Genomic DNA, 16022 nt, shown 5'->3' on the forward strand with positions numbered 1-16022 from the left:
AATTAACCTCTAATTCATTGGGCTTTTGCAGAGATCTGTTCTCTGCTCCCACATTCTGCTCCCTGATTTCACCCACATCCTTTGTCATGAAGTTGAGACCTGCACTATTCAGAAAATTTATTATCTAACATAAACACTCCCTACCCAATTGCAGATGCAATTTGTACCCAGGGGATGGTACAGTCCTTCTAAGAATAAATTGGATTCTCGTGTATCTCACTTCTCAGTCTTCACAAAGCCATAAATCTTCAGCGTGCTGGCCTGGAACAAAGGCACCACACCTGCTCTTTGAAATAAGTTACCCCCGAGAGACAGTTGGAATCTCCATCCTAAATGACAGCCCACATGACCTCCATATATATATATGTAAATATATGTTTAAAATTGATATGACCCCAAACCACAGATAATCAGGAATACCTAGGGGAGAGCTTCATTGTCATGATTGGACACTTGGTTTCGGTACAATTTTCGGAGAGATGAGCTACTAAGGCTATAAAAACAGGTCATGCCAGCTTTGCTTAGTGTTGATGAATTAATCTATCATTGTTGTTTCTTACAGGATGTATTCACAGCATGTATGTGTGGGATTCATAAGAATGTTTTTGAACCTAATATAATCTTCTCATTCCCCACTCCTCCTTCTTTTTCTCCTCTCTCCCTCCCTGGTCTCCTTTGTTTTTCTAGACACTTTTGCTTCTACTTCCACAGCATATACACATGGATGCTGTCTTGTATCTGTAGAAAACCTGAGAGGGCCCTGAAACACTTGTCTTTCCAATTCTGCATGATAATTTCCCATTGTATCACTCTCCTGTGATGCCAGTTTTGTTTCACAGTTGAATCAATTCCACTGTGTAGCTACCCCGCATTTTCTCTACTCCTCATTCCTTTGGGGATGGATGTCTAGGCTGCTTTCATTTTTTGGCTCCTGTGAACAGCACAACAATAAACTTGGGGTTTTAAGTACCTCTGTGGCATGCCCGGGCACCATAATGCTGAACCCCATGGTAGAACTAATTCTGGTTTTTGAGGAGCCTTCGCCCTGGTATTCATAATGACTGGACTAGATTATATCCCCACCCACAGTGGATAACGGTTTCCTCATTTTCTTCCTCTCTCCTTCCTGATCCCAACCTCATGCCACGCCACTTGCTATTTGTTTTCTTGGTGACCGCCATTCTGACTAGGGGTGAGGGACACTACTGGTGTGGACCCCTGACAGCCAGAGACACCGAATAGGAGGATTCTCCTGTGTTTATCACTGACCTTAGTGAGGGCTCAGGACAAGCTATGCAAAAGTGACATGCGGTCCACATTAAACACCGCATCCTGCCTTCTTGGGAGCCCATTTCAAAGACAGCAAAATGGAGACATGGAGAGGCAGGGCAGTCCTCGTTGGCTAAGCCAAGGCTACACACATGCCAGTGGGGCTGTCTGTCTAAAGTCTGCCCTACTCCTTGGTCATGAGGGCCCATTTGCTCCGTCAGAGAGATGGCAACACATTAAAGTGAAGTTCAAAATAGAAGAGGCAGAGCAGGTGAACCACACAAAATCTCCCTGCAATCCTGATGCGCCAGGAAGTGGCTCCCAGGGCATTTGCCTTTAGTAGGCAGGCTTTTTCTTTACTTAGCCAAACAATTGATAAGCTGTAATCTTCTCTGTACTGTATAAAAAGATTAAACATCACCCGCCAGTGCACCCTAATCCCATAGTCTATTAAAAGGATATGCACAATACCAGGCAATGTTCCCCTAGGCTATCTAAGAGGTGTTGTGACAACAGCCATAGGTTTGAAGCAAGCAGGTCGGGAACCTTAAGACTCCATCCTGGTATGTGGAATTTGCAGGTTAAAGCTAATGAATATGCAAAAGGTGCTTGATTCTTAACAGGGCCTAAAGTCTTTTCAGAGCTAGCTTGCAATGACTTCTGCCACCATCAGTAAGCACATTCAGACTGCTCAGAGAACATTTCTCTAGAATGTTTTACACCAGCAAATGCCCTCTTTCCCAAGTAGGTAAAGCGCACTGAAGGCGTCCTCCCTTCTCAGAAGTGCACTTGATCCCCAGGGCCAAATCTTACCATTGCTACTGGTGTTCTTTAGGATCATGAGCTGGCTTCAACAGAACACTTCTGAACCACCCGAGACAGCTCTGAGCCTAGTCCATGCTCAGGGGTGTCTCGGTACAGAAGGAGGCCATGTGTTTATGAGTGTGTGCATTTCCAATTCACTATCTGGCACACAGAAAGTGCTGTTAAATGCTGACTGACTGATTGGATGTGACCCTAGTATTTAGTTTACTGAGGAGTCTGCCGGGGAGAAAATCCTCTGCCTGAGCAAACAATGTCAGTTCCTTGGGTCTCCTTAGAACATTCACTCAAAGTGTATCCAGGACCTATGCTAGAATAATACTGAATGATAATATTGAATATCTCCTCCTGGGATTTTTTTTTTTTTTTTTTTTTTTTTTTTTTTTTTTTTGGTTTTTCGAGACAGGGTTTCTCTGTGGCTTTGGAGCCTGTCCTGTAACTAGCTCTGTAGACCAGGCTGGCCTCGAACTCACAGAGATCCGCCTGTCTCTGCCTCCCGAGTGCTGGGATTAAAGGTGTGTGCCACCACTGCCTGGCTTCCTCCTGGGATCTTAAAATTCTATTCATCTTCTGTCCCCAAGGATCTCCAGGGGAGAGCCCCTAAGGTGCAAGCAGAGCTACCGTGGGCGCTCAGAGGCGTGGCTGCTGCTTTGCTCTCTTGGGAGCAGCTGGGGTCTTCGTGATGCTCAAAAGGGCTGTGATGTGACAGTTCTGTCTCCCTCTTACCTGCTCCTGGTCTATCCTGGCCTACACTGGGACATCAGGATCTAAGTCCTCCATGGTCCTGAGACTGCACAGATTCGGGGAAGAGATCATTTACTTCCTACAATGAACACAAGGAACAGTTTTAAGAAGATTCAAGCTCTTTCCTTGAGCAAAGAGTGCCAATGCAAGCAGTAGGCTGAAGGATCACACGTTCAAGACCAGTTTGGACCACACAGTGAGCTTCTGTCTCTAAAACACAAACAGAATTCCTCTTGCTATCATCAAAGATGCCTGACCTGTCAACAGAGGTATGCTCACCCGAGCATCTTTTTATCAAAAGTGGTGTACTCAGACACAGACCCCAGACCCAGAGGGTCTACAACAAAAGCTAACATGGTGAAATTCTTGCACCACAACCCTGGGTGACCAATCTCTAGGACTCTGCTAGTCCTCCAGCTTCTGCTCCATCTTCTCGTCTAACTTCCCCTCCCTTGTCCAACTCCTTCCTTCTCCCTCACCTCTGCTTTTGCTCTTGCATGAAGGGGTACATGAAAACTTTTAAAAAAAGACAAATTGTTCTCGGACTTTGTTTCAACACAGCAGCTGTCCCGTCCGCTCCCTCCCGCCCCATCCTTTATCTGAGATGGTAACTGCAGCACTGAACTCCTCCGTGCTGTGGATAAGCCCTCTGCCGTCAACGTTTTCACTTCAGGCTCCCGCCTTCTATGACCAAGGACGCACTTTTGAAGGGCTCTCTTCTCAGCTCTTCAGACACACTCATCTGTAGGGATACTTTACAATCTAACAAATAAAGCTTGTCTAGAGATCAGAGTGCAGAGCTCAGTCACTCGTTAGCCACAGAGGCCAGGCAGTGGTAGCACACACCTTCAATCCCAGCTCTCTGGAGACAGAGACAGAGGGAGCTCTGTGAGTTCAAGGTCACCCTGTCCTACACTAGCTCGATCCAGTCTCAAAGAGAAACAGAAACAGGTGGTGGTGGCTCGCACCTTTAAGCTCAGTACTTGGGAAGTCACATTCCTTTAATCTCAGCACTAAGGAGGTGGAGATAGGAATGATTTGAATGGATGGAGAGAGAGAGAGAGAAATAGAAGGTGGGAGGAGAGACAGGAGCTCAGATGCAATCTGAGAATTCAGTCTGAGATGCAGTCTGAGGATTCAGTCTGAGATGCAGTCTGAGGATTCAGTCTGAGATGCAGTCTGAGGATGCAGTCTGAGGATGCAGGCTGAGATGCAGTCTGAGGGTGCAGTTTGAGATGCAGTTTGAGGATGCAGGCTGAGATGCAGTCTGAGGGTGCAGTTTGAGGATGCAGGCTGAGATGCAGTCTGAGGATATGTAGAGATGGGATCGTCCCTTCAGTCTAGGATTCAATAGAGGTAAAAGGTCTCTCTAGTGGCTACAATGCTTCTCTGTTCTCTCAACTTTCACCCTCTAATATCTGACTCTGGGTTTTTATTAAAAATAACAATTAGAATTTGTGTTCATTTGATGCCCAACTTTTTCATGATACAAATTCATGAAAAAGCCACTTGCCTGTGGCTTTACAGGCACTGGCATAGGCTGGCTGGAGCTATTACACGGCCAGAGTCCCTTCCTGCTGGCTGGATTTTCCTTTCTTCTCTCCTGGTGGGCTCTCCCTGGACCACCTTCTTCTGCTGCTGTCAATCTAGGAGTGAAATCCTAGTAAGGATGGCAATTCATCTGGCTGCTACTGTTCTACGCATAAGCAGTCAATCTCACATCTTCATTATCATAGTTTGGTGAGAAAATTGAGAATTCTTAAAGGGAGGGATTAGTTAATAGAGAGCTTTTCCCCCACATTAAAAAACGGGAAATGCGATTACGATAGAGAGAGTGAGGTCTCTGTGTGATCAGGCAATGCATGATTTTAGAATGGAACAAGTAGAAGAAGGGCTAAACAACTTAACTGGGATTGATGTAATGTTGTTAGTCTTGATAATTCTCGGTTTATCTCCAAAAAAGTTGTTTGATATGAGTGCCAATATACAGGCCTTAGAAAACTTAATAATAAAAGATCATAGAGATATTCAAATCTAGACAGAGGACGCCAATGGAAAGTAAATTTCAACACTGCAATATAAGGTTTTCAAACAACCAACCTTAATAGATACAGTTAACATATAGGAATTGCCAAATGACAGATATCCCCAAGACTCTGTAAGAACTAATTGGATTCCTATGGCAATGTTAGATTTAAGGAGATTCAAAGAAATGACAGACTCACATGGCATGTACTCATCATTTGTGAAGTAGATGTTAAACTCATGGTCAACTTGTAATAAAATTACACCTAAATACTAGAGAGACTTGGCTGCAGAAGTTTTGGAGCCTGGTTCACAAGTAAAATGGAGGAACTGGTAGAAAGAAGAGGCTAAGACCATTGAACAATGGAGTACAGATACAGATATGGAAATCTCCCAAGATCAACTTCTTGGAGAAGAAGGCTATGCTAATATAAAATGGCAATCCCTATATTATGGTCACATCCTGACTTTGTGCTGTGCGGTAGCTTTGAATGCTTGGGACAGAATTGAAGAAGTAGGAAAGAAGATTGAGTCATTTACTAAAGTCATACAGAGCCAAAAAGAAACCTTCATGGAGAGAGAGCACGAGCAAGGAACTCAGGACCGCGAGGGGTGCACCCACACACTGAGACAATGGGGATGTTCTATCGGGAACTCACCAAGGCCAGCTGGACTGGATCTGAAAAAGCATGGGATAAAACCGGACTCGCTGGGGCTGGAGAGATGGCTCAGAGGTTAAGAGCACTGACTGCTCTTCCAGAGGTCCTGAGTTCAATTCCCAGCAACCACATGGTGGCTCACAGCCATCTGTAAAGAGGTCTGGTGCCCTCTTCTGGCATGCAAGCATACATGAAAGGAATGTTGTATGCATAATAAATAAATAAATCTTTAAAAAAAAAAAAACCGGACTCGCTGAACATAGCGGACAATGAGGACTACTGAGAACTCAAGAACAATGGCAATGGGTTTTTGATCCTACTGTACGTACTGGCTTTGTGGGAGCCTAGGCTGTTTGGATGCTCACCTTACTAGACCTGGATGGAGGTGGGTGGTCCTTGGACTTCCCACAGGGCAGGGAACCCTGATTGCTCTTAGGGCTGATGAGGAGAGGGACTTGATTGGGGGAGGGGGAGGGAAATGGGAGGCAGTGGCGGGAAGGGGGCAGAAATCTTTAATAAAGAAATAAATAAATAAATTTTTTTTAAAAAAGAAAGAAACCTTCATGGATTTCTTACAAAGACTGACAACAGCAGTAAATAGAATGATACCAAATTCAGAAGCTAGACAAATAATAATTGAATCTCTGGCTTTTGGAAATGCTAATTCTCAATGCAAAAATATAATTAGGCCTTTAAAGGCAAAATTAGCACTCATGAAGGAATGTATTCAAGATACAATGAATATTGAATCTCATGACTATGATGATATTTGGATAAGAGAGGTGATTTCCAGAGATTTGAAGAAAAATGTAAATGGTAAGTATTTTAACTGTGGCAAACGGGGTCACCTTAAAAGGGATTGTAAACAGGGTGTTCCTAGAAACAATGTTTTTTTTTTCCTAAGCATAATCCAAACAGAATACCTCTCCCATATGGATTATGCAGATGGTGTGACAAAGGTAGGCACTGGACTAATGAATGTAGATCAACAAGGTACATTCAAGGTAACCCTTTGCCATTGGGACATGCCTTGAAGGGCCTCTTGCAGGCCACATGCCAAATCTGGTTCAGTCATTTTATGTCATCTTGGAGGAAACTCCTTCCCAGAGCAATTAAAGAACCTAATTCCAATTGTTAAATAAATAAATAAATGAATAAATAAATAAATAAATAAAATCCCTACTGTTCTGGACGATAGAAGAGCTTAAGGAGAAAAAAAATCAAAAAATTTCAGGAGACATCATAAATGAAAATTGATAAAGACTAGATTTGAAACCTCCCCAAAGTTAGAATTGGGGCAGGATTTTGTTTCTGCTTTTTACTTTCAGGAGAATAAAGGCATTCAGCTAAGGCATCTGAAGACCACTGAACCAATGAGACATCTGAAGAAAAAGGACAAATAATTCAGAAAAAAATGTCCCAAGAAAAAGAGTAAATTAGCTTATTGGTATATTACATTTTTAACAGGATAAAATTTTATAAATCTTCCCAAATGTTTGTCCCTTCTGCTCTCTACAGACATAAAATGAAATTGGTCTTTTTGTAGTCTCAGTTCATTTGAAAATTAAAGCTGGGTTTGGAGTTGGAGTGTGTCTCTCTCTTTCTCTAGACTCAAGCATGCTTGTTAAAGTAAAATCCAAAATTTCTGTCTCATGTCAGAAGTCACCTGATATCAGAAAGAAGAGAAAACAAAATTAAGGGACTATTTTATTTCCACTAATCTCATAATCCTTTGGTTTTATTTAGACTCTAACAGCTTTTCTTAAGGTTTAAATATTATCTCAAAATTTATAAGATTAATATACATATACTTCAAACTTTTGTCTTGATATTGATGGTCATACAGAGTACTAACTAATTCTAGAATAAGGCTTCATCTACCTTCCTGTATATGATTTTGGGTTTGAGTCTCTATCAGTTTTCTGCACTGAACCATGACCACACCTAACAGAGACTTTTGAAGTCTCCAAAAGGAGGATGGTAACACACAACAAGGATTCCTCCAGGACTATGATAACACCAGTAAGCTGAAAAACACTACCTAAAGAGAGCTTTGGACTACAAACTGCTCAGAACAATTTCAAGGTGGCTAGCTGAGATGGTTCAGCCTCACAGACAACTCTATCTGGGACTTGAGGAAAGCCCTGCACTTTCCCATTATGCAGAGACTGGACAACAAATGATACAGTTACCTCTCCCATGATTTGTCAATTAACCCACATTTTTTTCAGGATCCCCTAAAGATGCCATCAGCCCCAAATAGCAGGAAGTAAATTTAAGAATACCCTGAGATACCATCTTACACTTATCAGAATGGCTAAGATCAAAACCACAAATGATAGCTTATGCTGGAGAGGATGTGGAGTAAGGGGAACACTCATCCATTGCTGGTGGGAATGAAAACTTGTACAACTGCTTTGGAAATCAGTATGGTAGTTTCTCAGAAAATTAGGAATCAACCTACCTCAGGATCCAGCAACACCACTCTTGGATGCTCAATTATACTACAAAAGCATTTGTTCAACCATGTTCATAGCAGCATTATTTTTAATAGCCAGAACCTGGAAACAACCTAGATGTCCCCCAACTGAAGAATAAATAAAGAAAATCTGGCAATTTACACATTAGAGTACTAGTCAGAGGTAAAAGACAATGACATCATGAATTTTGTATGCAAATGGATGGGATTAGAAAACACTGTCTGGAGTGAGGTAACCCAGACCCAAAAAGATGAATATGGTATATACTCACTCATAAGTGGATACTAGCTATAAACAAGGACATTGATCCTAGAGAAGCTAAGTAATAAGGTGAACCCAAAGAAAAAAAATATATAGACCCACCTGGAAATTGCAAACAGATAAGATCACCTAACAAAATTAGGAGCATGGGGGCAAGAGGAGAAGGAAGGGTAGAAGGGGAAGAAAAGGGGAGAAGGGGAGGATTGAGGAGAACTTGAGGAAATGGGACAGTTGAGATGGAAGAAGGAGAGAAATGAGAACAAGGAAAGAGATATCTTGGTTGAGGGAGCCATTATAGGATTAGCAGAAACCTGGCTCTAGAGAAATTCCCAGGAATCCACAAAGATGACCCTGTCTAAGACCCTAAGCAATAGAAGAGAGGGGGCCCAATCTTGACTTTCCCTGTAGTCAGACTGATGATTATCTTAAATATCACCATAGAATCTTTGTCTAATAACAGATGGAAATAGAGACCGAAACCCATATTGGACCACTATACTGAGTTCCCAAGGTCCAGTTGCAGAGCAGAAAAAATGAGAATGTGAGCAAAGAAGTCAAGACCATGAAGGGTTCATTCACTGAAACAGTTTATCTGAGCTAATGGGAACTCACCATCTCCAGCTGGACTAAGAAGGAACAAGCATAGGACCAGACTAGTCCCTCTGAATGTGGTTGACAGTTGCATGGTTGGGGCAGACTAAGGGGCCACTGGCAGTAGCACTGGGATTTATCTCTGCTGCATGTATTGGCTTTTGGGGATCTTATTTTCTTTCAATGCATACCTTGCTCAGCCTAGATATAGTAGGGAGGGTCTTGAACCTTCCACACAGCAATGTGCCTTACCCTTTCTTAGGATTAGATGGGGGTGGGGTGGGAGGGTGTGGGGAGGGAATAAGAGGTGGGGAAGGAGTGGGAATTTGGATTGGTAATTTTTTTAAAAAAATCTAATAAATCAAAAAAAAAAAAGAGTACAATGCCCACATTCCCAAGAGGTGGGGTAGGAGGGTTTTGGTCTTTCAAAGGGTTATGGATATCCATCATTGCTTAGGGGGTTTGGTTACAAGTTGTTATTGGTAATGGTCAAGAAAAAAGCTAAACAAAGGAGATTAGATTCAGGATTCTTGTCTTGAAAAGAAAAAAGACGATACAGATACGATAGAATAAAAGGGTAGATTTTTGAACCTACTATGAAAAGAATAAAAAAAGAATATAGATAAGATAAAAAGTTAGATTATTGAATCTACTTTTAAAAAGTAACTACTAGTTTTAAACTGGATTGGACTTTGTATATTGTATATAAATTTTGTATATTGATACAAATTTGAGATTAATTTTATTAGAACATACTGTACATACATTTTTATTCTTGTTCGGGGTTTTGTATCTATTCCGCTCATTTAAAAATGTAATGCAATTTTCTAGTCCTTGAAAGTTATTTATTTATTAATGGCTTTTTGAAATAGGGTTTCTCTGTGTAGCTTTGGTGCCTGTCCTAGAACTAGCTCATGTAGACCATGCTGGCCTCAAACTCACAGAGATCTGCCTACCTCTGCCTCCCAAGTACTGGATATAAGGCATGCACCCCCACTGCCCGGCCTTGCAAGTTATTTTTAACAACTACTTAAGATACTAATGAAATGCAAGTTAGTAATTACTCACCTATTACAATCAAACTTGTTGTCATATTAGGTATGCTTTCAAGGTCAAGCATATATTTTAAATAGATAGGTCATCTTCAAACATTTCCAAGATATACATAATGTGGCATTTAAGATGTTTTAATAGTATAAGTTCTTTTATTTATGACAATAAGACATGTCTGCTCCTGGCAGCACTAATTTATTTCAAAGAAGAAAATGGGCATTGAAGAAACTCCATATGGACTTTATATTCTTTGTGGCAGAAGTTAGCCACTGGTAAAGAGAGTGCCCTTACATTGACTGCTGACAGTATACTGTCCAAATCAAACAAGCAGGACAGAAAAGAAAGTGACTGCAGAAACTTGCCAAGACAAGGTAGGACAGTCCTTCAAAAATCCTGCTTCATTGAAAAGTCTGCTGAATATTCTAGACCTGTAGGCCAAAGATGGATGCCCCAACATTGCAGAGGAACCTTGGGTGACTGTCCAGGCAACCTGCTGTTTCTGTCATTTCTCACAATTTTGGAAGTCATTTGCTTGCATTTCCTGTTTACTCAGTTAATATTGTTTCCTTCTTGGGCCTGTGAGGGAGTTGAAGACTAGATAGTTATAATTTACCTTGGTTACCAGATTCAGAAAAGAAACCCACTAAAGAGATATAAAATGTATAAGGTTGAAAGACATCAAAAGACAATTTGGATGGTAATGCAAGTTATAATAGAAAGTAAATTAGTACAAGACTTTGGACTCACCAATGTAGGATAGATAATGGAGTATTTTCTCTCAATTTGTCAAATGCAAATGGACCAGACACTGTTGACATATGTATTGCCTGTATATATTGTTTATAATTATTGTACTTATTGTATATAGTTTTTCTTATAATAGTTTTGTTTTAGACAAAAAGGGGAACTGTAGTGATATTTTGTTTGTAATCTTAGCAAATAAAGCTTATCTGAAGATCTGAGTATAGAGCTAAACCACTCGTTATCCACAGAGGCCAGGAAGTGGTAATTTACACCTTCAATCCCAGCATTCTGGAGATGGACACAGAGGGATTTCTGTGAGTTCAAGACCACTCTGTCCTACACTAGATTGATCCAGTCTCAAAGAGAAACAGAGCCAGGTAGTGGTGGTTCACATCTTCAATCCCAGAACTAGGGAAGTAGAGACAGGGGTAATAAGGCTGGGAGGAGAGAGGAATATAAGGGGGAGGAGACAGGAGTTCAGATGCAGTCTGAGGTTTGGTAGAGATAGATGCAGTCTGAGGACTTGTAGAGACAGGATCACCCCTTCAACCTGAGGATTCGGTAGAGGAAAAAGGTCTCTCTAGTGGCTGCACTGCTTCTCTGATCTCTCATTTTCACCCCTAATATCTGACACTCTGGGCTTTTATTAAAAAGTACAATTGGAATTCTTATTTCACTCATCTTTCCTGCTTCCTTGATGAAGTAGCATTAGTATTAGTTTTAATTAGTATTAGTAATATTTGGGACTGGGTCTCACTCTGTAGCCCTGGCTGGCTAAGCCCTTGATAGCTATGTTAACCAGGTTGGCCTTGAACACAGAGATTTGCTTGTTTCTGCCTCCTGAGTGGGATCAAAGTTATATGCCACAGAACCTGGCAATTTTTTTTTACTTACATGTGTATATATGCATACATAGGTATGCATTGTGTGTGTTTTGGGGGGGGGTTGTCAGAGAACTTTCAGGAGCTGATTCTCTCCTTTTCCCATGTGGGTCCTAGAGACTGAAGTCAGGCCATCCGGCCTGGCAGCAGCTACCCCACGCACTGAGCAGACCAACCAGCCCTCAAAAGGAGTGCTATATTTAAGTTAGCTCACTTCTCGGGTACAGAAATGAACATGAAGTAAGCCCAGGTGCCTGTGAATACTGCCCCTAGGCAGTCCCTAGAATGAAGAACTGCCTTACTTTTTAAAATTATTGAATTCTAAAAAATAAATTTCTTATTTTCTTACCAACTCAATTCCAGGGACTTTACTAAATGCCTCTGAATTAAAATAAAAAGCACATGGAAAAAAATTCCATTATCTGAAATACTGGTTATAGTTATTTTGATGTTTTTAGACCACCCACACCTGTTTATCCCCAACTTCTCCCTATTTGGTTATTTTTCTTTTAAATTGCATTTAGTTGTGTGTGTGTGTGTGTGTGTGTGTGCCTGCATGCACGCACACGTGCGCGCACATGTGTGAGTTGGTTTTCTCCTTATACCCTATAGGTCCCTGAAATTGAACTCAAATTGTCCTGTTAGCAGAAAGTGTCTTTATCTAGTCAGCCATCTCAGGGGGACTTCCATTTGACATTCAGACTGTAATGCTGGAAGATTTTCCCAGTCACCTGATAGCCCTCCCTTGTTAAGAGCCAGTTGGGTGCTGATAAGCATTGGGTGGGGCTTAGGAACTCTAAAATAGAGTCTAAGGTGTCCCAGGCAACCTCTGAGCTCACTATCTATCCCCTGGCTCAATACATTCCCACCAAAGTCCCTGGTGTTTCCTGCTTGGGGAATGAAGAGCAGCACCTGGCTGTCACCACTGGACATTTGGTGTACATCTAGGTGAGCCTGCTGCCCTATAACGACAGGACTGCACCTAGCTAGGGCTATCAACCCAGCCCCTCCCTGTTACTCTCTTCTTGAGACTCTCCTTCAGTTTGCTGCCTGCCAGGAGTTGGGGCAACTGGGCAACACCAAGGCCCCCTGATCCTCAGTACTTCCCGGAGGTCACCAGCCACTGCCTTTTGTTTTAGCCTTTACCCCCTTTCCTCCTTCCACAGAAATCGCTGTGTATTGCTGAGCATTGTGGGGATTCTGTAGTGTCTAGCAGTTTTGACTCCCTGAGAATTACAGCTCTTTTTTTTTTTTTTTTTTTTTTTTTTTTTTTTTTTTTTTTTTTTTGGTTTTTCGAGACAGGGTTTCTCTGTGGCTTTGGAGCCTGTCCTGGAACTAGCTCTGTAGACCAGGCTGGTCTCGAACTCACAGAGATCCGCCTGCCTCTGCCTCCCGAGTGCTGGGATTAAAGGCATGCGCCACCATCGCCCAGCTACAGCTTTTTTTTTTTTAAAGTCTGCTGCCCTGTGTCATTTCCTATCCACATATTCCGGGTTCCCTAGTGTCTTGTGATGGCCTCATTCAGTTTTCTCCATCCTTATGAATTTGTCATTTAAAACAAACAAACAAACAAAACAACAAAAAACCCTTCCTTCCTGTCATTTAATTGGGATTTTAAAATCGAGAAAATGTAGAGGGTAGAGAGAGGTGTGTGTGAATGAGTTAGGGTGGGGGTCCTGTGGGCGGTGGGGTATGTGTGTAATCTGCCTTCATGACCAAGAAGTCCAAGTCCTTGCCTTCGCCAGGTTTTTAACTAAGACTTCCTAGATAAGAGAAGGATCACAGGGACACAGTATGACCACAGGTGACCACATTTAAAGCCCTTCCTCCAGCTCCCCCCTGTGGTCCTAAGAAGATATCACGAATCCAACCCTGCTTTCCCAAGCCCCTCCTGGAACTGCCGCTGCTGCAGACAAACTCACATCCTCACTGAGGGGGGACTGCGGACAGGCAGGAGGACTAAGGTCCCCCACAGAGGCAGAAATGCCAAGCTTTTACCTGAAGTCCAAGACCAGCACTGACTGCCCGAGAGGAAGAAAGTCTCTGCAACACGCAGCACTGATGGCAAAGGACGGAAGAGTGGACTCATCGCTCTGACTCCCAACGAGGGCAATGCCACGTCCCTGCTGATCCGATGCCCCCAGAGCCCGTCTATTCGTCCTTTTTTCCATCTGATTGTTTGGAGTGGTCTTCCTGGGTGTCTGACAGTCTCTTCTGTGACACATCCCAGCTGGGAACTGATCTGGAGTGAGAGGGGCCTAAGGACTCAGAGCTAGATTCTAAGGTGTCCCAGGAAACCACTGATGTCACAATCTCTCCTCTAAGCTCAGTCACATTATTCTGAAATCACCCCCAAACACCTTGGGATGGAGAAACTAAGACCAGCTGCCAGCCCTGCACGCTACCAATGGTACAGAATGGTGGACAGTCAGTGGTCGTGGTCCATCTCCACTCAGGCAACATCGTGGTCGGCTGTCTGCTGGGAATGGAAAGGCAGTATCAAAGCTATTCGGCCTTTTGCTGTCCCCAATGCACTGCAGCTTCTAAGCAACACAAGGACAAATTTCTTCTACCATTGCTTCCTGTCAGCATCCCTTCCTCCTACCCGCAGTATTACCTGTGGATGATGTGGTACCTCTGCAGGTACTCCAGAGCTAAGGCCAGCTCACAGATGTACAGCTTCACAGCGCCCTCTGTGAAGTGCACATTCTGCTGCAGGTGGTAGCGCAGGTCCCCGCCCAGCAGCAGGTCCACCACCATGAACATGTCTTCTTCATCCTGGAAGGAGTACCTAGGAACACAGAGGGATGCAGGTTAGGGCTGGAGGCATCTCTAATGGCCTTAGGTCTGACTCCATTTTACAGCTAAGCAGACTGGGGCCCAGAAGGATGCAGATACTGTCTAAGACACATTACTATGGGAACTCAGTAGGTAGAAGGTTTTCCCATCCCACATTGCCTCTGCACTGTGGAGGCACTTCATTTCTTCACCGAGGCAAGTTTGAGACCCAACACTAATCCCCGTCTGGCAGGCAGACAGCCTCTTAACTGGCTGGACTCTCCTATGCGAACACAGCTGGCTTTAGCTCAGCTTTTACCCCATGCTGGTATAGCATGTATCTGGGAGGTTCCCCAAAGGCACATGTGTTGGAGGCTTGGTGGCCAACCTGAGGCATGATTGGAAGGTGGTGGAACTTTAGGAGGTGTAGCCTAATGGAAAGAATGTTACGCTACTAAAACAGCCTTGAGAACACAGACTGGTCTCTGAAACACTGGACTAATAACGAGCCTTTCTTCTTTAAAGCTGATCTGTGTACTGTCACAGCAGTGGGAAACTGATTAACACACTCTGTCGGGATTGGTGGTCCCCAGCTCCAAAGAGGAGTCCTCCCCAGCAATCCCCACATCCTCTGTACATACTGCTGCTCCCCAGAGGGAGATCATTCCCAGAACCCCTGAGCACAGGGACACTCTACGACTCAAGTCCAGGCATTTAACTGGCAGCTTTGGCTCCTGACGCTTGGAATCTGACCAGACCCTGACCTAGTATTCACTAGCCAGTGATCGCAGCCAGGTTCCCACTGACTGCTAGCACCAAGACCAGCCATGTATGAGCCACCCTGGGTGTGAGGAAGCTCCCACTAACCCCACAGAGAGTAGAACTTCTCAGTGAGCCCCAGCTGCCCACAGAATGTGAGCAGGAAGTATCTTGGTGTTTCTAAAGACTTTCGTACTTGGCATGGTATTTAATTTTATCTTTGAACCTAAAGAAAACTTATTGAACTCATTTTTAAACACAAGGATAGAGGAGCCAGAACATAAAATGTGGAAATGCTTAAGTTCAGAGATGGCCTCAAGGCATGAGGAATGATAGACTACCCTAAGCCAATAGGTTTAGGAATGGTTAACAACTATCATGTCCCCTCTTCTTGTAAAGCCACTAATACCATCACAGTGACTGTTTCCACAAACTCATTTAACCTTTAAGGCCCGGCTTGTGAATACCATCCACATACGACTTTGAGAATTAAACTTAACATGAGAGTTTCAGGAACATGTTCACACCAAGCAGAACTGGAAGAGCCACCTGACTCTGTGTGTGTGTATGTGTGTGTGTTCCCGTGTATCTGCTACTGTGTGGAAGACCTTAGAAGCCTAAAAAGGAGAGCATGTTTTCCATGTAAATTCAATTTGCATTCTAGGAGATGATGGACCGTGGAGCATCACATTAGTGGCCAGTGCGCTCCAGACCTTGCGCTGTCCAGTCACTGCTGGGCCGTCAAAGGGATCTCATTAAACATTCTATCAGAATCCTTAGGAGAAGTGATGTTAGTTTTCTGCAGGAAACATGCAGATGGGGACAAATTCTGAAGGAGACAGCCGAAATACAAAGAGAGCATCACTTAAGCAATAATTCAAGCTCGGGCCGTTTCTGGCTACAGATCTGTATTTTGCTCCAGGCCACAGACCCTGATTCCCCCAAGGAGACTCAAA

At 43.2% G+C, this 16022-nt stretch overlaps 1 protein-coding gene across 1 annotated transcript in view; it reads right to left on the reverse strand.

Moving 5' to 3' along the window:
- Stk32b (serine/threonine kinase 32B) overlaps positions 1 to 16022 on the reverse strand; it is a 250791-nt gene that overhangs the window by 74025 nt on the left and 160744 nt on the right. Inside the window, exon 4 of the mRNA XM_057771922.1 lies at positions 14147 to 14320. Within this exon, the coding sequence (XP_057627905.1) occupies positions 14147 to 14320 (174 nt within the window). The remainder of the gene's footprint in view (positions 1 to 14146; positions 14321 to 16022) is intronic.

Source organism: Chionomys nivalis, chromosome 6 (assembly GCF_950005125.1).
Source record: "Chionomys nivalis chromosome 6, mChiNiv1.1, whole genome shotgun sequence".
In the NCBI taxonomy this organism is placed as follows: domain Eukaryota; kingdom Metazoa; phylum Chordata; class Mammalia; order Rodentia; family Cricetidae; genus Chionomys; species Chionomys nivalis.